The 23,313-nt window shown below is 34.8% G+C and overlaps 1 protein-coding gene across 4 annotated transcripts in view; it reads right to left on the reverse strand.

Moving 5' to 3' along the window:
• Positions 1-23,313, reverse strand: part of LOC150091098 (mediator of RNA polymerase II transcription subunit 12-like protein) — an 825,386-nt gene that overhangs the window by 750,208 nt on the left and 51,865 nt on the right. For all 4 annotated transcript variants that reach the window (XM_090374287.1, XM_090374270.1, XM_090374279.1 and 1 more), the window contains exon 3: positions 13,651-13,689. In XM_090374287.1, the coding sequence (XP_090230413.1) occupies positions 13,651-13,689 (39 nt within the window). The remainder of the gene's footprint in view (positions 1-13,650; positions 13,690-23,313) is intronic.

The raw sequence follows: 23,313 nt of genomic DNA on the forward strand, positions 1-23,313 counted from the left end.
ACCATTGCTGACCCACTGCTGGGCAATGGCCTCTCCCAAAACCTTCCATCTTTTTTCTATTCCACACCGTGGTTGGGCAGTTTCCTCCTGCACAATTTAAAATAGCTAGTTAAGCTATTTGAAGTGCTTCACTAATTCAAACTTTCAGTTCTACCTCATCTTCTTCATCTACACCTTTCCCACCCATTTGATTCTTCATTCTGTCATACATTTTGTCATCTGTTAACATTTGTGATGCAATAATGGCATCACCAAACATAACATAAATGTCTAAATCATACTGATTTAAATCCATGTGATTATTTTGCAAATCCATTCTGATAAAGGCAAGTTGTTCCTTGTTATTATCAGTTTCAACAGATTCACTCCTAGGAGTTTCTTTACTAAACCCATCATAATGGGTTTAGTAAAGGTGATAGTGTTGTACACATTGGAACTAATGACATTAAGAGAAAGAGATCTGCAGATTTACTCAACAAATACAGGTCAATGTTGCAAAAAAGTTGCAAGTTAGGGTTGAATGTGAAAGTGTCTGTAATTCCGCCCAGACGCGATAGGAGGGAGTATATGATGAGAGCCTTGTCGATCAAATTCGACCCTGGAGAGATTGTACAAGGCTCGAGTGGTACAATTTTTTTCAGCCTGGTCTGTGCTCGTTGACAGAAGAAACTGCTTCTACAGGGATGGGTACACTTAAACAGAAAGGGTGCAAGAATATTTGCTGATGCTATCGAGGCAGTGTTAGGTGGGTCAGAAAACAACTAGCTTGGCGCTAGCTTGACACACAGACTAAAAGGTTAACAGTGGCCACAGGCAGAGGCAAAAGTGATTCTTGCACTGCTTCTATTAGAAGGAGAAACAGCCTGGAAAGCAAGGTAATGGAGATTTCCAGGACTGCTGGGAGTCATAGATTTCCAGCACTGCTGGGAGTTATAAATACATGGGCTGTGTTAGGGTAATAAAGAGTAGGAACAGGTGCATGTATACTTGCACCTACACCAATGATAGGAGCATAGTTAATAAATTTGATGAGCTTGAAATGCTAGTCAAGACATCAAAGGCATATATTGTTGGGATATCAGAGACGTGGTGTCAGACAGATATAAGCAGTGCAGAATTGGAATTTGGGTAGTACAATGTGTACAGAAAGGATAGACAGGACAGGAAGGGAGGGAGGAGGGGTTATGCTGTTAGTTAAGAAACACATAAAATCTAAGGAAGTGAATCCAATTGATGTTTTGTGTGACATAAGCACCGGGAAAGGAAAAATGAGAGTAGGTGTGTGTTATAGGCCTAATGAGTCCAATCAGTATAATGAGCAATTGTGCAGAGAAATAGAGTCGGCCAGTAAACCAGAATGTCTTATAATGGAAGAATTTAACTTTCAAAATATTGATTGGAACTTGTCAGTTAGTCACTGGCACATTAGCAAGACTTTTGTGGATTTATTGGATGACTGTTTTCTACAGCAACATGTTCAAAAGGCAACCACAGGGAGTGGTTGCCTTTTGAACCTCTTGGTCTGATTATCAGCAGTGATTATTCATGCATTAAGAATTTGCAGATAAAGGAACCATTGGGTGACAATGATCACAATGTACTGATGTGGGAATCTCTTTAAGTGATGTGGGAATCACTTAAAGATGTAACTACCATCAAGGCTAAAGGGAAGGGCTTTTGCTTTCGTAAAGGTACAGGGATCTCAGACAGTTTTAAATGCTGTACAGTAGGTTCAATTGATGATGTTACCAATGTTGAATTCTAAATGGGAAGCCCTCAGGGACTTAATTTTGGAGGCTACTAGGCTTTTCATTCCAACTAAGAAATACTATTCAAGGTTTTGGCCTAAATGGATGTCAGATGAATTAATGAGGCTTGTGGCAGAGAAGAAAAATGTATGGGATGCATATGAAGTATCAAGTGACACAGAAGCCTATGGCAGATATAAACTAGTCTGTAATCAAGTCATAAAGGAGGTTAGGCAGGCAAAGGCAGACAGATCACAGGAAATCTTTGGCAAAGGATGCAAAGAAAACCAGCAAAGAGTTCTTTACTTATGTAAACTCTAGGAGGACAGGGATGAATAAGATTGGACCACTTAACGTAGATATTTAACTTATTAGAGACCATAAAAAATAATTTCCAGCAATTATTTTTTATGGTCTCAAATAAGCACAAGTTCAATAGCACAGAACCTAACTCAGGGATCTCCCAACAAAATACAGTGGACCCCCCACTTTAAATGATATGTGAAAATCTGAAGAATATTTTCCAGTTAGCAAAATAAAAGTAAATTTACGCTTACATACATAGCTTAATTAATACATACTGTAATACGTACATACTAATTGATATTTCTATTCACTGACTTTTTTTTTTTTTTTTTGTAAAATTTAAAACAGTAAAAATAAGCAATTAATAACAAAGAACACAGCATGCACAAGTATCTGGTTATCTGACATTGCTGTCTTTTTTTGTCATCTTATTTTACTGACATTTCTTCCTGAAAAGATAGAAATTTCTTCTACACTATTCCTAAAAAGAGGAGGAAATCTTTGCCTTCTGACTTGAACTTTTACATTACTTACTATGAAACCTTAATGCAAATTAACAATTGCCTATATTATCATACCATATCAGTTTGGGGGGGGGGGATCTTCTTGCTTAGTTATTAATCATTGGATCGGTATCGAGATGTTTCTGACACTTCAAGTGATCTTTGAATATATAAAACTATTTCTATCAGTTTTTCTAACGATAGTAATACTGCACACCTTACCTGATAAACACTACTATTTTTTTTTTTTTTTTTTTGTTAGTTGTTGGCACATCTGTGGCCATAATGCACCTCCTAAAGTTTTTGCATTTTACTCGGATCCAAGCCCGAGGCTGGATTCGAACCTGCGAACTTTGGGTTGCTGGGCAGGCACTTTACCCACCTGGCTAGCCCGGTCAGCATAAACCCTACTTGTATAACTGGTGGGAACATACATTATTATCTCCTTAAATTATTATTATCATTAGCCATATGGTGCAAGGAAGCCTGAGGCTTATGCTGCACCAGCCAAAAAAAAAAATTTCTGAATTACCCTGACAGAGAGAACAAGAGTCAGAAGTAGAAGGGAATCAACAAGAAAGAGAAGAATGATATCCAGCTCAGGATCCTGGGTGTGCCAAGCCCATACTCACCAGATGTGAGCCCCTGGGGTTAGATAATGGTGAAAAGCTAGTCATTCTGTATTAGAGGAAATAGTAGCAGAAAACACCAGCTTTAAATTTTACATTACTTTAAACACAAATGCTTTCTTAGTTCCTCATAAGTTTTTATTGTGTTTAAACGGAAGTATTGTATTGGGAGAAAATTAATACATACCAAAATATGCAGTGGCACACACCTGAACAGTAATCAACTTCTTGTAACATGATTAGTGTAACTGTCAACCACTGCAGTGGGTCTTCTCTTCAAGTTGCCAGGCATTGGAGGGGGGGGGGTTTGACATATCATCCCTAACACTGCCCCATAGAAGTCAGTGAGCAATTAACCTGAAGAAGTGCAACATCTTGATGTGGAAAATCCCATTGTTGCCATGATCATCATGGCTGAGTAATTTGCTAACATCTCTCAGTACAGGGCTGATGAGTGTTCCTTCTGTGAAGAACAGGCTCTCCAAAAATCTGGGAGCATCTCAGACATGTTCTAATCATGTTGGGTTCTGCACTTCGCTATGCTCACTTCATATGCATTTACCTTGTCTGTAACATGGAATGTGTACTCATCACAAAACATTTAAGCTGCTATTCGTCTTCTGACATCTGATTTTCATCAGCCATAATGGCTTATACAGTCTGCAGCTTTTATGGTTTTAGGTGCAGCAGCTTAAGACACACCACAATTTTGTGATATACCAAGTTATACATTAGCTGGATATGATGATTTCGGTGAATGTAACTTTGGATAAAATTCCCACTTTTGCTTGCATCATTCACTTTGTTTCTTCCTACAAAAAAGTATTGTTTTTCTTCACTTACTTCATTATTTTCATGTATGGGATTAGAAAATCCATCCATTCTGCTTGTTTGTTTGGCTATAGGGTTACACCATTTCAATAATAGTTATTAGAATACAGTGAAGGTCAGAGCCGGCCCGAGGGGGGGTGCGAGCGCACAAGGCCCCGCGCCGCTGACTGATTTTGCAAAATAAAAATGGTTTCATTTTTTTTTTTTTTTTTTTGTTTTAATACTGTCGCAAAATCTAGCGACATCGCCATAAAATGGCCATATTTTTAATATACATAAGAAATAAAATGCCAATAATCGTGTTATTAACATTATCTGAAAGCGTGTCAAACATCCAAAGAACCCGGAAAAATATATTTTCTTTAAAATATATTTAAAATATCTCTCCTTACAAGTCACTCAGACGTACGATTATATGTTGCCAGCGTTTGCATAGTTATCGTACTCTAAAGGCTATATATACCACCGACTAGGTTTTCTCGGCCCTTTTTCGCTTTCTACCTTCGAGAGATCGAGTGAATTCGAAATTATTCAAAAAGTCGACTTAAATTTTCTTCTGAGAAAATTAAGTTAATAATACTGGTTTGACCAAAGCACTTATCCTGCAAAAGAATTCCAAAGCACAGTATATGCCCTGCGGAAGTCATAAGTTGAATTTAGTTCTTGGAGACATTTCAAAATTATCTTCTCTTGCAAATTCATTTTTTGGGACTTTACAAAGCATAATATAATATTTTTGCAAGTTCTGTGATACGTTGGGATATATTAAAAGAGCGTGTCAAACATCTTACTCCAAAACCACTGTCAGAAACGAGGTGGGAATGTCGCCTCGAAAGTGTGAAATCTGTGAGATACCAAGTACCACAATTTTCTCTGGCTTTGAAATACCTTTATGAACATACCAGTGATATGAAAACGAAATCCGAAATCCAATCAATCGAAAATAAACTTACTTCATTTGAATTTTTATTAAGTTTGGTCATTTGGTATGACATACTGAATGAAGTAAATATTATGAGCAAGATATTTCAAAATTCAAATATAGATATCGGTACTGCAAATTCACATTTAAAAGGCCTTTTAAAATTTTTTGAACAGTATCGTGAATCGGGATTTAAATCTTCTTTAATAACTGTAAAGGAAATAGCTGAAGAATTATAAGTGACATCTGAATTTAAGAATCAAAGAACTGGACGAAAAACAAAGCAATTTTGTTATGAAGGAACCGATCAGCCTATTTCATCAGGCAAAGAATATTTCAGAATTCAATATTTTCTAGTCATAATCGATAGTGCGATTATTTCTTTTAAGAAAAGATTCGAAATTTATCACGAACATGAGACATCATATGGTTTTTTATATAATTCGGATAATATTCAAAAACTGACTGAAAACAATCTTCTTAAATGCTACCTTGCAAGACGATATTGATTACATTCATTTATTTAATGAAATCAAAATCTGTCGTTGAGTTTTGCTTTCCAGGATCACAATATTTACTGAAAAATAATTTATTTGAATTGTATCCAAAACTTGTTACTGTTCTGAAAATTATATTAACCTTACCAATTACCGTCGCATCTGCAGAAAGATCTTTCTCAAGATTGAAAATAATAAAAAATTACTTGAGATCTAGCATTAGTCAAGAACGATTTACCTCCTTAGCCATTTTAGCTATCGAATCCGAAATAGCCAAAAAAACTAAATTATGATTATATTATCAACGAATTTGCTATAAAACATGTAAGAAAATGAAACAAAAATCACATATTGTGACCTTATTCGATTAAGTCGCATACCAAATTGTATTTTATAAGTATATGAAGCAATTATTTTTCTTATTTGATTTATTAAAGATTTTTTTGTGATTGAAATGTTAAGTTTATTAAAATAATTTAATTATTTATCATTTTCATGTCATCCTTACTAAACCAATTTGTGCAATGTAATAAATATCAAAATGCAATAAATTATTTTGTTGTAAGAATTTGTATCAAGGCCCCGCCCGCTTTTGTTCGGGCCGGCCCTGGTGAAGGTGATGCATGTGAACCAAATACAGTAAGCACCGGTTATAGTGATCACTGGTTATTAGAATCAGCCACTTTAGAGAATCAAATTCCAAATAACCGATTCAAATAAAAAAAAAAATACACTACACTTTTATCATTTATTAGAATCACATCTTCGGTTATAAGAATCAATTTTGAACACCTCTGATATTTTTCTAAAGCACATTCCTAGAGGTCACAATCATAAAATGATAAAAACAATTTGCAGTTTTCGGTTTATTGTTAAAAACTGTAGTTACTACAGCTTTAATAGAAGAAGAAATTGCCCAGTCTGTTACTGATAATTTCCTCAAGGAGGAGGGAAATGAATATGAATCTGGACAAATTCCAGTTACAAAACTGGCAAAATCGTGGAACTATAGCCATCCTGAGGAGAGCGATGGAAGAAACTGGTGCAAGTGATCATGAATATAGACTGTTATACAATATTGAAAAATCTATAAACAGACTTCGTAGTGATAATTTAAAGCAATCTAAAATAAGTGACTTTAAAATTATTATCATATTACAAAGTGTTATGTTTAATTAACATGTATATTAATTAAGCTATATATATGCAAGTATAAATTTATTTTGCTAACCTGTGGATAATATTCTTCCAATTCTAACACATCATTTAATTGGTAATAAAGTGCAATGTGCTTTCTTTATAAAAAAAAATCTTTATTTTTATAGCCTGTGGATAATATTCACAGAGTTTCACTTAATAGAATTGCCATTTATTAGAATCAATATTTAATTTGCAAACATGATCACTATAACTGGCGCTTACTGTATTTACTAGTTAATATGCCTAGCTTGTCCACCTCTGCTTAGGAAGTGATGGCATATTGGGAGCTAATCTACTATAGAAATTTCAATGTTATACGGAGTAACATAAATAATCTATAGCATATGAAACTTATAAGTGAAGTAAAGGTGCAGTGCAGCAGATATTTAAATACAGCGCAACCTTCATATGACACCTCTTCTCACACAATTTCAGATATACAGCTGGTAAGATCATATCCCTAAAACAAATTATGAAAAAAGTAGTGTATTCAAAGGGCTAGCAATTTCATATCAGAAACTGGAAAAAGTGAATACCACATGTACTCATGTCTACTGTACATCCTAGAACTGTATTTTCAAGGGTGGAAATTATCTAGAAAATTGGCTGTACATTTGCTTCGATATATTCAGTTACAGTAATATTTGTAAACTGGATTCAGAGCCAAATTACTGTAGACAGCCAGTTTCTCCCCTGATATGCAATAAAACAGTATATCAGTGGAATGCTAATTACGAACAGTTACCTCTAGAGAGGATGTTTGTTTGTTATTTAGTTTTTAGGAGCATTAGCAACTAAGGCCATATTGCTCCGTGAATATGCGGTGGCCATTCCTGACCTTTCTGCATCCTCCGTAGAAGCGTGTGCTATGCACTGCTGCTCCTTCCCACCTGGCTACAGAGGTGCCACTAGAGAGGAATATGGCTACCGTTCATCAAGTGTTGCATTAGTTAAAGTAATTTTTTGTAAACAACAGCACATTATATCCTTTCTAGGACTAGAAATTACACTTGGGATAGCAAACCTGCTGAGGGCTGAACTAGAAAAAAATATAACTGACAAGTGATTTATGGAGAAATCACATCACTGCACTTTGATAAGCTAGACAAATTTTGAGAGTGGCAAAACAAAATGTAGTATTTTGAAAGTGTGAAATTCTGGAAGGAATGATCTGCATTTGGATGAAAGAGGAAGAAAAATTGCTTTCATTTGTAAACTCCTCAGATGAAGTATGCCTCCAAAGAAAGAAAGCTTTACACTTCAAGAAAACAGTGACAGGTACCAATGCTTATACAGGTGGTTTCAAAAGAAGTGTAGTGAAGGAGTACCGATAAATGGGCTAATTTTGAATGCCCAGACACTTAGATTTCCTAAGCCACTTGGAGATGGAAAGCTCATCTTGGGATATCTCAGGTTAGTCTTGTAAGCAAATCTGCATTTCGCAGAAATTACAGCAGCAGAAGTTTTCCTGAAAGTCTGCATAATGCAATTTAAGATGAATTCAGGGAACAGTATTGAAGAAATCAAGCTTATACAGAATTTAGCAAAAAAAAAAAAAAAAAAAAAATCACATATCATCCATCCCCTCTAATAGTTTGTCTAGTCCTGCTTTGAACTTATTCAAACTACCTACTGGTTGAAAGTGTCATATACCTACTATATCACATGCCTCTACTAATGCTAATGCAAACTTCCACACACCTACCCTTCCTCAATTTGAATTTATGGCCCCCTCACATGCAGTCTGAGAAACAGGAAGGATTCCATTATCTGTTCAGCTTATGTACAAGTTGTGCAATTGCATCATTTCAGTACATGGCCAACTACTTAAGTAGTTACAAATTGGCATCATTAAGTATACTCAATTATACCCATAAATATGCATTTAGCTTACTCAATCCATTCAGACTTACAGTTAGATTCACCACCATTAGATCTTCTCTCGGGTGTCTAGTTTCTAGATGCTGCAATTTGTGGAATGAAGCCATTCCTAATAAGAGTACTCTCTAATCCTGCTGGTTTCATCACCTGCTCCAACAAAGCCACATCCTTCTGAAAATTAGGTTTCCAGACCTGTATGCAAGACACGGCCTAACCAATGCTTTATGCAACACAATAATCACCTCATGAACTATTCTGAGCCATGTTTGCACTGCTCAGAGAATTTTGTATACCTGACTGCAAAATTACCCCCCCCCAAGATCTTTTGCATTCTCCCCTACCATGAGTGTGTAAAACACAATTGGTAAGTTAATCTTGGATTACTGCTACCATATGAAGTACCCTACATTTGTCAATGTTAAACATCAATTGCCAGTTCTCAGCCCTCTGCATAATTTATCTAGACCTTGTTGCAGTAGTATGCCGTCTTTAATCACTTTTTCAGACTTGTGCATCAGGCCTGATATGCATTTTTTGCATCCAGTTCCTTTGTCATTATGTTCAGTCAGATTGGTCAGACAAAACCACCACTAACAAATGCATGGTGCAACTGCAGTATAAAAGCATTTTTATCTAGATAGTCCTGAATTATTTTTTTAACCAGTGATTTTTATTTCCCCTGGGAAAGTCACGCTAACAGCTCTGTAATTTCTCATGTCACCCTTTGTGAATTGGGTATACAGTCACACATCACCAATCCATAGGGACCTCCACTTAATCCAAGGATGATCTCACAATTATGGTTCAATTATGTTATACTAGTGGTATCAAAAGAATGGTAGTGAAGGAGTACTGATAAATGGCCTAATTTTGAATGCTTAAATTTCATAAGCCACTTGGTGGAGATGGAAGGTTTGCTGAACTTTTCTGTTGCCTCCCTTAATATAATTGGATTGAATTCATCCACCCGTCTACCTTTTTTACAGTTAGCTTCAACAATTTCTCTTTCCTCTCAGTTATCACAATATCATTCAACTTCCTGTTAGAATTTAATACAGTTCTAGTAACCCTATAAGAAAACTGTCATTTTTCATATTGTTTCTTGGCAATATACTAGGCCAGCAATCATCTATGAAACACACAAGAGGATTCTTAGAGAATAAAAGAAAAATGGATGGAATATCAGATGTAGGAGAGGACAAGAAGATTAATTCACTTCTTTTATAAGATTTAGAGGCAAATTACTATATCTCTTATCTTCAAAGGGAGATTATGAATATTAATTTTATCAATTAATTTAATTAGAGGCTAATTATGTGAGCATCACTAGACTCTGAGGAGATTCCCTTGGATTGGAAAAGTGCAAATGTATCTCCCATACATAAGGGTGGCTCTAAAAGTGAAGTTGGAAATTATCGACCTGTCAGTCTGACTTCAGTAGTAGGGAAAATCATGGAGGCAATGATCAAGGGTGGAATTCAGGATCATTTGGATCGAATTGAAATTCTCAAGGATACACAGCATGGTTTTGTAAAGGGAAAATCATGTTTAACAAATCTGGTTTGTTATTTCGAAAGGGTCACTCACGAGCTGGATTTAGGGAATAATTTCGACATTGTTTATTTAGATTTTAGCAAAGCTTTTGACTCAGTCCCACATGAGCGGTTGCTTTATAAGCTGCAACAGGTTGGAATCACTGGGAAAATCCTTAGATGGATAGAAGGATGGCTTCAGGGCAGGAGGCAGAGGGTTGTGATAAATGGCTATTCCTCAGATTGGGTTGATGTAAGAAGTGGGGTTCCCCAAGGATCAGTATTAGGACCACTGTTGTTTTTAATTTTCATAAACGACATTGATGAAGGGATAGAGGGCGTGATGTCTAAATTTGCAGATGATGTTAAAATTGGTAGAGTAGTTAATGATCACTGTCAGGCTGAGCTTCTTCAGAGAGACCTAGATGGACTTCAGGAATGGTCAGAAAAATGGCAGCTGTGCTTTAATCCAACAAAGTGTAAGGTATTACACCAAATAAATAGTAATCACAAAAAAACTTATTCACTTGGTGGAGTTCAACTAAACCCAGTACTGGAGGAAAGGGACTTGGGTGTTACGATACGGTCAGACATGAAATTCTCTGAGCATTGTAAACAGGTTGCAAGGAAGGCCCATGGTGTCCTATCGATGATCTATCGAACTTTTGCAAGTAGAGATAGAGACGTGATAATCCCATTGTATAAGGCTTATGTTAGACCACACTTGGAATACTGTGTTCAAGTATGGAGACTGCACCTAAAGAAAGACATCGAGCTTTTTGAAAGGGTGCAAAGAAGGGTAACTCGCCTGGTGAGATCGGCAAAAGGGTGTCCTTATGAAGAAAGACTTCGAATATGTGGGTTGCAGAGTTTGGAAACTAGACACCTTGGAGGAGATTTTATTGAGGTGTTTAAGGCTCTGAGAGGCATCAGTAAAATGAATGAGGACGAAATTTTCAAGATTATAAATGATGCTAGAACTAGGGGACATAAATTCAAGTTACGGGGGGGGAAATGTTTAGATTGGACTGCAGGAAGATTTATTTTGGCCAGCGAGTTATAAATTACTGGAATAAGTTACCTTCATGGGTGGTAGAGGCCGACAGTTTGGGAAAATTCAAAGGTCATCTGGATAGTACTTTCGGGTAAGGGAAGCGCATAGGATGATAGGTTTAATTTCCTTTTTTTTTTTTTTATTAATTATTATTATTTATTTATTTATTTATTTATTATTTATTTATTTTTTATTTTATTTTATTTTTTTTTGGCTGGTGCAGCATAAGCCATAGGCTTTCTTGCACCATGCGGCCGTTACTAATACTAATACTAAGTTGCAGCAAACACGATACAGAGTAATGAGTTTCTGAAAATTTACTTATGTTTTTTATATGATTGAATATTTCATGGAAGGGGAAACACATTTCACCATAAATTTTTCCACATTTCCGTGAAAATCCACAGAATTCCAGCTATCAGTACTATAGCAAATGCAAGGAGATAGAGTTTACTACCCAATTTTAATTGATTACACTAATAGAAAAGACCAATAAACTGGAAAGTGCAAATTGTTTTTACTGTTTTATGGTACTGACCTCCAGAAATAGCTTTAGAAAAATATCACAAAGGTGATAACTAGCGAGTCAACAGCAGGGGCTCACAAAAAAGAATGGAAACGTTGAAAATACATAGCAGGGTTTTCTCAGTACAAAAAAGCTCAAAAATACTGTGTTATGCGAGATTTACAGTAATTCTCACACCGTGTTAGAGCGAAACCTTGCTGTAGAAGTACCATGTTGTGCGAAGATTGCCACAATTTCAATTTATCAATCATGTTAGAGTGAAACCATGTTGTAGAAGTACTGTGTTATACAGGGGTTTCCTGTAAATGACAATCATGTCATGGATTCATTAAGGGAAAATTTAGTCCAACCAACCTGATTAGCTAGTATGACACAGTTAATACAGGAATTGGACACAAAAAGTAATTTTGATATTATATGCTTAGATTTCAGTAAAGCTTCTGACACTGTTCCATACAAAAGACTGCTGACCAAAGTGGAGTAGTGAGCATTTTGGACAAGTTACTGCTTTGATTAAAGTGAGGGGTACAAGACAAAAGGCTGGTTGTTAATGGTTGCTCTTCTCGGACCAATGTTATCAGTGTCACCGATCTTCTGAAAACTAACCGTTTTCAGTATTTATTGGTCATTCTAATGATAGCATATCAAGCTTAATGTCTATGTCTGCAGATGATATAATGGTTGGCAGAGTAGATAATGACAGGAATCAAGGTGTACTACTGCTACAAATCTAGAAAATTTGGGCAATTGGGCTGAGAACTTTAATTGATGATTAACCTTGATAAATGCAGAGTGCTGCATATGGGTGGCAGTAATCTCGCAATAACATACTAACTGTGTGGTACTACACTCGAGTTGGTGGAGAAAAAAAAAAAAAAAAAGACCTCAGTGTAATTATTGTCTCACATGACATTCTCTAAACAGTGTCACATGCTGCTAGAACAGTTCAGTGAGTTCTGTCAACAATATACAGGAATTTTTCCAGCAGGAATAAGGATATGATTATCCTACTGTATAAGGCAATGGTTACACTGCATCTTGAGCACTGCATACAGGTCTGTATGCAGTGCTTAAGATTTGCAGGTCTGTGGGCCTCATTTTGGGAAGGATATGGATCAGTTGGAATGGGTACAGAGAAGAACAACAAGATTAATCATTGGGGACAAAAGGGTAATATTACCAAGAAAGACTCGAGTTCTGCAAACTGCAGCACCTGGAAACAAGGTACTTGTGTGGAGACCTGAATGATGTATTTAGTCCCGTACAAGGTGTGGGGGTCAAAAGGACCTCGTGGATTTTTTTCAGGAGGGAAAATTGTTGGGAAAATGTTCAAAACAGTGGGTAAATTTTTTTATTTTACCTTAAAGAACAATTCTTTTTGCCAGACCTTCTAATTATTGGTCCACTTCTTTAACCTTTACTAGTCACATTAGTTTATAAAAATTTTTTGAAAATTTTTACACCTGGTTAAAGGTTAAAACTTTAAATGGATTGGGCAAACTAGATGTTGATAGCACTCTTACTCTTTTTCAGACAACACAATTAAGGGTACACAAATAAAAAAAGGATATTTACAGAATAGATATCTGAAAACTTGCTTTCAGCCAGAGACTAATCAATTGTACGAATAACTTCCATATGACATTTTGGAAGTGAGCAGTTTGAATAAATTTAAGGAGTAATTATACAACTTGTTTTGAGGGGATGTACAGATGAGGTGGATAGGTTTTTTATTATTTTTATTTTTCTGGCTGATGCTTATAAGCTTGCGCTTCCTAGCATCACTTCCCACTACAAATAGTAATATGACATGGAATTTTCCTAAAGAAAGTGTGCAAAACAGAACTTTCCATTAATTGTTGAACACTTAAGCAACATAACAGATGAGCAATTACAAAGTTATGTCAAATAAAGTTCCATACCATGTGATGCTTCATAATTAACTGAAATTAAAGTAAGAAAAAATGTGGCATAAAACTGTAACACAGCAGTCTAAATAATCAATTCAAAAATAAACTTACCTTTGCAGCAGTGATATTTGAATTTTTTGCAGAGCCATACTGAAAGAAATATTTATCCAAATATAAGTTATATTCAAAAATTCATCCATTTGTAAAAAATGTACATTACACAATAATAACAAGAATATCAACTACTTCATAAGCATTAATTAAAAGCACTGAAAAAAAGCATTAATTGTAAAATATGGAATTCAGAGATTTTTTCACCTCCTTTTCCAAACATTACTAAGCTTGACATCAGTTAAGCATTGCTCACTTGCAATTACTGTAAATTACACACTCAAATGTCAATAAGCTAAATTTCTCGATATCTCAAACTCTGATAAGCACCTGTCAAAACCATAGAAATAATGCTTTAAAATTCCTCTTAATGCATTTAAGCAGTTCTCAATGGATCAAATGTTTCGTGATTGAGTCCAGTAAATTTAGATCAACAAAAAATAGCTAATCCAAGCAGAAGTGGGAAGAAAACATATCAGTAATACTTTCATTATAACAAATCACAAAATATTCACACAACTGTCTCTCTCCTCCACCTCAATGACTGCTATTTTTAGTCACTGCAGAAGTGGCACAGGAAGTACCACAATATATCACAGAATAAGCTGTAACTCTTTAAAAAATTAAAGGCAGACTGCACTCTACACTGGCTGAAGATGCATACACTTCAGAAAACCAAAGAAAAAACGTACAGCAGTTCTCACAGTGAGTGTGAGTGTGTGTGTATGTGTGTGTGTGTGTGTGTGAGAGAGAGATCATTATGTAATGTGCAGAATTTCTACTTGAAAAGAAAACCGCCTGAGGCAGTGTTTCTCAATCTGTGTGCCGCGAGTATGCTTCAGATGTGCTGCAGAAAATGGAAATAAAAATAATTAATAAATCGAAGTTTTATAATAAAAATTAATTCAAATAAAAAATTTGTTCATTTACACTGCACCGATCCCAGCCCCTTCCAGCAGTCAATGTGACGTCATGTTTTGATTCCTAGTACTAGATTTGTTCACCTTTAATCCTTTATTCACTTTTGATTCCTAGTACTAGATCTGTTCACCTTTATTCAGCCATTCTTATCATTTGAGAAACTCTCCCAGGCACCCTGCAGTTGTATAAGTGCAACTTGTAAGCAGCATAGTAAGAAATTTCCTTCGTGTTTTAAAAGTACTTTTCATGTTTTTATATCTCTAAAACATCATTTAATTCTAGAACGTGTCAATTAACTGTATTAGTACATTCTAGAAGTAACTTTTAATTTTTTTAGAAATTATTAGAGAGGGATAAATTTTTAGTGAAAGGAAATCAGAAGAGGCAAATTGATAACAACAAGCTTGGAGAAAAATGACAAAAACAAAAACGAACCACCATCAAAAAAGAAGAAAATATGTTGATGTTTATTTGGAGATAGGATTTTCGTATACTGGTACCCAAAATTAAACCACATACCACACATAATGGTGTGGTATGTGGTTTAAGACTGTCGAATGAATCAATGGTGCCAAGTAAATTTCAGCATTATTTTTCTATGAAACACAAGAATTTATCGTCCAAAACTATGGAATATTTTAAAAGATTGCCAACCTCTACTAGAAAACAAAGTACAGAATTTTATAGTATGTCTAAAGTATCTGATAAAGTTCGAGAAGCCAGCTATTTAGTAGCCAAACTGGTGGCAAAAAAAAAAAAAAAGTCAGGTAATCGTGAAAAGTATTTTGGGAGAGGAAGCTGGAAAAAAAAATAATGGCAGTACCACTTTCGAACAGCACAATTAGCAGGCGTATAAAAAAAATATGTCCGATGATATTAAAGGACAATTTGTTCGAAATATTAATAATTTTGGGGCGATTGTTTGCATTTCAAGTAGATAATTCTACAGATATTAGCAGGAAAGCCTAATTAATAGCATTTGTCAGGTTTATCAAAAACGACACAATTATTAATCTTTTTTTTTGTTGTTGTTGTTGTAAAGAACTGAAAGAGCAACTAGCCAAGATATTTTCAAAGTAATGAATAATTATTTGCAAAAGTGTGGTATATTATGGAAGTCATGTGCTGGCATTTGTACCGACGGTACTCCAGCAATGACAGGAGCACTAAAAGGATTTGTAAACTTAGTAAAACGACTCAATTCAAATATTATTACAACACACTGTTTTAGACACAGAGAAGTTCCAGTAGCGAAGTCAGTCATACCTGATTTAAAACTTGTACTTGATCAAGCAGTTAAAATGGTCAATTATATCAAAAAATATGTATTTTCGGAAAATTATGTGAGGAACTGAAGTCTGATCATTTCTCTTTAATGATGCATACTGAGGTTTGGTGGCTATCAAAAACGTACTCATGCATATGGGCGAGTTGCATGAGGCATTGCTCGTATTTTTTGTTCACTGGAGCAATCAATTTTGTGATTATTTAAGTGATGAAATTTGGTACTGTAAATTAGCTCTTCCAGCAGATTTATTCACACAGCTTAATAAATTAAATATCAATATGCAAGGCCCATAGGAAAATTTACTCCCTTCTACTGACAAGTTGTTTGCCTTTAAAGAAAAGTTGAGTATATGGAAAAAATAAAAAAAAATATGTAAATGAAAAAAATTTAGAAATGTTTCCCTTGACTGCCAAAACAAATTATACTAAAATAATTAATGTAATAAGCAAAACATCAGAGCTAGAAACATTAGTTAAAGCCAAAAATTGAGCATTACTTTCCATCCCTTGATACCAAAAAATATTTGAGGGTAAGAAAGAGACCCATTTGCAACAAGAAACCTTCCAACGTTAGAACTTCAGAATCTGCAAGAGGAAGAAGAACTGGCTGCGATCTGTAGTGACCAGTCGCTAGAAATTCACTTTAATAACACTAATAATCACTTTAATAATACAAATTTAGAATCAAAATTCAAAATGAATATCCACAAATTTCCAAAAAAGACAATTAGAATTTTATTGCCATTTTCTACTTTCTACTTGTGTGAAACAGGGTTTTCCACTTTAAGTGAGATTAAACAAAAAAAGAGACTAAAGTTGGTAGAAGAGGAACTGACTGAGATTAAGCCTATTCACAATAAATCCTCGTATTAAAAAACTGTGCTTCCCATCAAACCCAACTGTCTCACTGATTAAGGTTATAATTGTATATTTGTTTGTTTTTATATAATTGTGTTAATTTTTTAGATATTTTAATTTAAATTTCATGCAATTCATGTATGTTCAAAAAAGAACATTAAAGCATTTAAAACAAATAAAAAATGTATTATTAAACATACCCAACAGAAATAACTTCCAGTTTGTGAATATATATATATATATATATATATATATTATTTATAATTTGTTTATTTTTATTTATAAATTTTATTTATAATATTTATAGATATTTAAATATACAGTAAATTAGAAATGTATGAGTATAATGGTGAATGTAGTGTACCACAAAATTTTAGCATCTTTAAAAGTGTGCCACAACAACAAAAAGGTTAAGAAACATTGGCCTGAGATATGTGATGAGTTACAGTTCTTGTGAGTCACCTTTATGGGAATATGAAATTCAGGGAGAGACAGTGAATTCTAGAAAACTTTAATTAAAATGACCATCAATCACATCCTCTTGACACGATCTTTTCTTAGTCCACTGTCTGTCTGTCATTGCCACGTCTGAATTGTGAAACATAATGTGGATAAATAATGAATGGACTGCTGCTAATTATTGTAAAACTATAAATAATTTTGTCTATAACTATATGCAATTAATGAAGGCATGACCAAAAAGTGGCTCTAAGAAAGCAGTATGAATTGGAAAAATTCTTACAACCTATTAATACCGATACAACCAATACAAAATTGTTTGTATTGTTTACATATACAGAATATCTTACAACCAATACAAAATATTTTTTTTTAAAAATTTTTAAAAAAGCATGCAACCAGCAACTGAATATCTAATGACTTTAATATCAGTTGGCATTTTAAAAAAAAGTTTCATACTGTTTCTAACTTTTATTCATGAAAATAATATATAGACAGCCATGTCTTGCCTTAAGAAAATACCAAAAATTCCTAGAAACCATTACATTTCACTATTTACAGTGGCACAATTTCTCTCTCTTTCTAAATACCACTCTATTTTTTTAAGAACACCTCATGGTTTTAATACCCCTTAATCCACTGGAGAGCATGTAACTTTATGAAACACCACCCCATGCATGAGAATACACCAATCCCCAATTTTAACTTCTTGTATTGCAGCCATTTTTCAATAGTATTTCTTATTTATTTATTTTATTTTTTTGATTGCCAAAACTACATGGACTCTAAATACAAAATATCATTTTCAATATTACTGGCAGATTTTTTTTTTAAAAAATACCATTCCTATGGCAGGTGGATTTTTTTTGGCCATTTTTTTACCTATATTTTTAAAAGCAGAAAGTGCAAAAATAAACAAATATTTCTCATCAATTTTTTTCCTGTTAGTAAAGAATAGTACTGTATTTCAGAATATCTAATATCAAGTTCATATCTACAATAGTTATTTTTAATAAAAAATTTAAATATACCTATTAAAACAATAAAATATTAAATTAATAAAATATTTAAATATACCTATCAAAACAATAATAAGCATACTGTTACCCATATGATTCATAACTGTTCTCATTGAAAATAAAATAATTAAGTTTTATATAAGCTAAAATGGTTTTTTTGTTAATTTTTTGTAAACCATCCAAATTTTATTTTTTTTTACCATAAAACCCATCATGTGGGGTCAGTTGACACTCCACACAATATTTCAGAAATTTGTGATCTTCAACTACTATGCCTATACAGCTGAAACTCCTGACAGCTGTTTTTGAAAATCTTTTCTTTGATTTCTTCACTGAAAATTCCAGTAATGTTCTGTTAGTTATGAAACAATTGGAAAAAATTCAGTTAAATGGAAAAAAAAAAAGTTAAATAATTATATGGATATGATGAGTAACATCTGTCATGTAAAATTATTGACAACAAGCTGACTTTACTGACACATGCTTTCCTCCATATTGGAGAAAAGTAATGCTCTCTGGTTTCACGACATTGAAGCATTTTCTGGAATCACTGTTGACATGTACACACTTCACATTTCATGCAATGCACATGTCTGTTATTGAGAAGGTAGTGTTCAGTGGTATGCAATTTTTGAAGCAAGTGGGTTTTTGATTTGCATTTTGCTCACTGACAAGTCTAAACGAAGTTTTAATTTCAAAAATTAACCTTAGACTGTAAAAATCCATTTTTTATATTAAAAGCTTTATAAATGTTTTTTAATATAAAAAATGGATTTTCATTATTGTGTTTCAATAAAAATAAAGGTCGCGTAAAAAAACTCAAAAAGTTTGAATTATTTCTCGCTGATTTTTCAATTGCGAGCACACGCACGCACACAGGGTCACTTTGCCCCAATACACAGAGGAAAAAGATCCTTCAAGCACCTGCTGATGAGTTAATAAAATTACTCTGACACTCTTTCAATGGAATGCCTTGTGAAGAAGTTACATAAATGAATAGAAAGAGTTTTCCTAAGTTGTTTAACAAGCGACCTCACTCTCCTTGAGTTCATAAAAAGAAATTCTTCAAATGGAATATATAATTGGTCAGATGGCCATATAGTAACCACGCTCCCACAAAGAAAGTTAATGAAATTACCAGGCAACATTTCACACATGGCTTATCACAACTGTTATGTTATTGGCTCCTAAGAAATTGTGGGAATTTAAAATTAATGATTTATTTCAAAGCCACTAGGACTAACCAAATATGCTGATTCTATCAACTTGTGTTTTGCTGGTATGGTGACAGCTGATAAAGAGCTACTCAGCTTTTTTAATATTAGCATTAGAATTAGTTGAGGCATATGATGCAAGAAAGCAAGCTTATATATAGCATTAGACAAAAAAAAAAAAAAAAAAAACTTCCCATTTCACCCATCCGGTCACTCCAAATGTTTGTCTAGTTCAGCCTTAAATTTATTTAAGCTATCAACTTCCACAACAACAGATGGAAGTCTGTTCCAGCAATCAACTACCCGCTGGCTAAAGGCAAACTTCCGCACATCTATTCTACAACTGTCTTTCCTCAATTTGAAGCTATGACCCCTCAGGTTCTTAATCTGAGCAAGCAGAAGTATCCCATCAGCATTGAGTCTGCTTAAATCATTCAAGGCCTTATACACCTCAATCAGATCACCATGCAGATTCCCTAGTCTTCGGATGCTGCAACTTGCAGAACTTAAGCCTCTCTTGGTAAGATCATCCCTTTGTTCCTCTCACCAATCTTGTTGCCCTTCTCTGTACTCGTTCTAGCAACTCTACATCCTTCCTAAAATGAGGTCTCCAGACCTGTACGCAGTACTAAAGGTGTAGCCTGACCATTGCCTTATACAAGGGAATAATTAACTCCTTGTCTCTGCTAGCAAAATTCTTATATATCATTGACAAAACTCCATGACTTGCTCTGGCAGCCCATCTGCACTACTCAGAGCACTTCATATCCGACTGCACAATTATCCCCAGGTCTTTTTCATTCTCGACCTTCCTGAGTGTAGTACCACACAGTTGGTACGTTTCTCTTGGGTTACTGCTATCCATATACAGGACTTTGCATTTGTCAATGTTAGACTTTAGTTGCCACTTCTCAGCCCATCTGCCTAACTTTTCTAGATCCTGTTGCAGTAGCATACTGCCTTTACCATCATTAACAACCCTGCCAACCTTTATATCATCTGCAAACTTGGACATTATGCTTGATATACCTTCATCGTTATCATTAATAAATAATACACAAAACAATGGGCCAGCACCGAACTCTGGGGGACTCCACTAATAACATTAGTCCACATAGAGCAGTGTCCATTTATTACCACTCTCTGTCGTCTCAAACACCATCCCTTTATCCATTGCAGCAACTTGCCCTTAATGACATACTGCTCCAATTTGTAAAGCAGTCTTCCGCGTGCAACAGTATCAAAAGCTTTCCTGAAACCCAAGTATATGATATGAAAATTATCATGACCACATCATAGTATCCAATCAAACTGGTCGGACAAGACTTCCCCTTATCAAACCCATGCTGTGTCTGAACTATTACCGCATTCTTGTCTAGGTGATCCTGCATCACTTCTTTAACCAGTGACTCCATTATTTTCCCCGGAACAGAAGTTAAACTAACTGGTCTATAATTATTTGTGTCACCCTTTGAAACCCCTTTGTGAATTGAAGATACATTTGCACATCTCCAGTCCATGGGGACCTGCCTTGAATCTAAGAATGCTCTCATAATTATGGCTAAGGGTTTGTTAACTTCCCTTGCTGCCTCCTTCAATATAACTGGATAGATTCCATCCACCCCCAGGTGCCTTTTTTATGTTTAACTTCAACAATTTCTCCTCCACTTTGCTCTCCATTATTACAAAATCATTTAGCTACCTCTTAGAGTTTAGTAAATTTCTGTCCTCTTCTTCTTTACAGAATTCCTCGTGGTAAATGTAGATGCAAAATACTCATTCAGTTTGTCAGCTATCTGAGCTCTTCTTCTTCCTTCTTTGCATCCTATCTGTTCTCTTCTTTCTTACAGAATTCCTCATGGTAAATGTAGATGCAAAATACTCATTCAGTTTGTCAGCTATCTGAGCAGGATCATCGACAGTTGAACCACCACATCAAGTGGACCAACCTGATTCATCCCCTTCCTTCTAGAAGTTTACATAAGTAAAGAAGTCTTTGTTGTTTTTCTTTGCACCTTTGCCAAGGATTTCTCATAATCAGCCTTCGCTTGCCTAACCTCCTCTGTGACTTGATTTTAGACTAGCTTATATCTGCCATAAGCTTCTGTGTCATCTGATAATTTATATGCATCCCACACATTTTTCTTGTGGGTTAGCCGCAACAGTTTTTATGGGAGGAGCAGCAATGCATAAGTCAGTCATCAACTATAATCAGTAGTCATTCCTTGCATTGTGCAACAATGGTCCATAGAATAGTGAAATGGTGCAACAATTGGTTCACAGAATAGAATTGGTTCACAGAATAACACTCTATGGAGTGTTAGCATTAGTAGAGGCATATGATGCAAGAAAGCATCATATGCCTCTCAGATGTTGGATTTTATTACACTGTATTCTGATGAAATGGGTGGGTGGGTGTACACAGAGGATGTGTGGAGAGCATCTGCTGCTAGAGTACAATTCACTGATGACAGTTGAAGGAAGTGGGGTTATGAAGTGCATTTCATTTCAACTCCACTCAACGCCTAATATCTGATGTCACCAGAATGTCTCAATTACATAATGCAATTAAGGTTCTGGGTCTTAATCTCAGTACTTCGTTTGGAACAAACCGAAATCAGGTTAGCTAGTAAACAACTCCAAGCATTAGAAGTGAAATAAGAAACAAAGGTTAAAATAATGTCAGGAATCTGCTGATTTAACTTAGGGACTTGCTTCCAACAGTTTTTGCCCAAACCACTAGATCAGGGGTCGGCAACCTGCGGCTCTTTGAACATGTAACTATGGTTCTTTAACTTTTAGCACACATGAAGCATAATTCAAAATGGAGTTAGAGGACTTAAAAACCAAGGACATGTGGAATGCAAGACTAAAATACCTTAAAACTGAAATTGAGGATTTGTGGAGGCAAAATGGATGACGATAGACAAGTTGAAAAAGCAAGGCCAAATTGTGTTTGATGCATGGAGTAGCTTACCAGACACGTATATGAATTTGAAAATATTTGCGTTAGGACTTCTCTCAGTTTTTGGTTTTCTGCAGGCAGATATTTTCGAACATGAACTATATTAAAAATAAATAAGAAACTGTCTGAACAATGCGAGTCTCTCAGCATGTTTAAAATCTGGAAACAGTCCTCTGGGTAAATATCTACACAGATCAAATTTCAATTCACAAATTCTATAATTTTTACACTAATTATAGAGCTGAAACTTGGTATAGCTGGAACCAGAACTGTTTTTTTGAATTTTCCCACTTAAAATTTCAGAACTTTCTATCAAATTTCACGCAAATGACAAAAATGTTACATCAAGTGTGCATTTTTTTAGGCCTATTTCAGTTATTTTTTTAACCCCCATCCTAACTAGCCTAGGGTTCAAGAAATGAGATATTCCATTAGTTTTCTTATTTTAGCGACCAAGCGCGCACTCTGTTTGCGAAACTTTGGCGTGGTAACGCTTTCCCGCAAGACATCAGAGCTCACCGCACGTACTCCAAAGAAAAAAAAAATCATGCAACTGTTTGTACAGTATATATAACCTAACCATAAGAAACAACGAAAGAATCCGGAACATTTGTTTTTGAAAAATAAAAAGACCATATTTCTTTTCTTCAATGTATATTGTATCTACTAACACAAAATCAAGGAAATTCATCTATTGATAGCAGCATTATAAACTTCGAAAACTTCGCAAAAGAAAAAATATATATCATCGGCTATGAATAACGGATTGTTTCTTGAAATGTGTATTCTTCACAAAACTGCAATATTTTCTAACAATACAAATTGTTAGAAAATATTGTAGATAACGGATTATTGGCTAAAAACGGGCTGTTCAAAAAGTATTGTTAGAAAAAATATTTCAATATATTTAACCCCAGGGACTCACATGTGGTGAGTATGG

This window comes from Mastigoproctus giganteus, chromosome 1, assembly GCF_048544385.1.
Source record: "Mastigoproctus giganteus isolate SK-2022 chromosome 1, ASM4854438v1, whole genome shotgun sequence".
In the NCBI taxonomy this organism is placed as follows: domain Eukaryota; kingdom Metazoa; phylum Arthropoda; class Arachnida; order Uropygi; family Thelyphonidae; genus Mastigoproctus; species Mastigoproctus giganteus.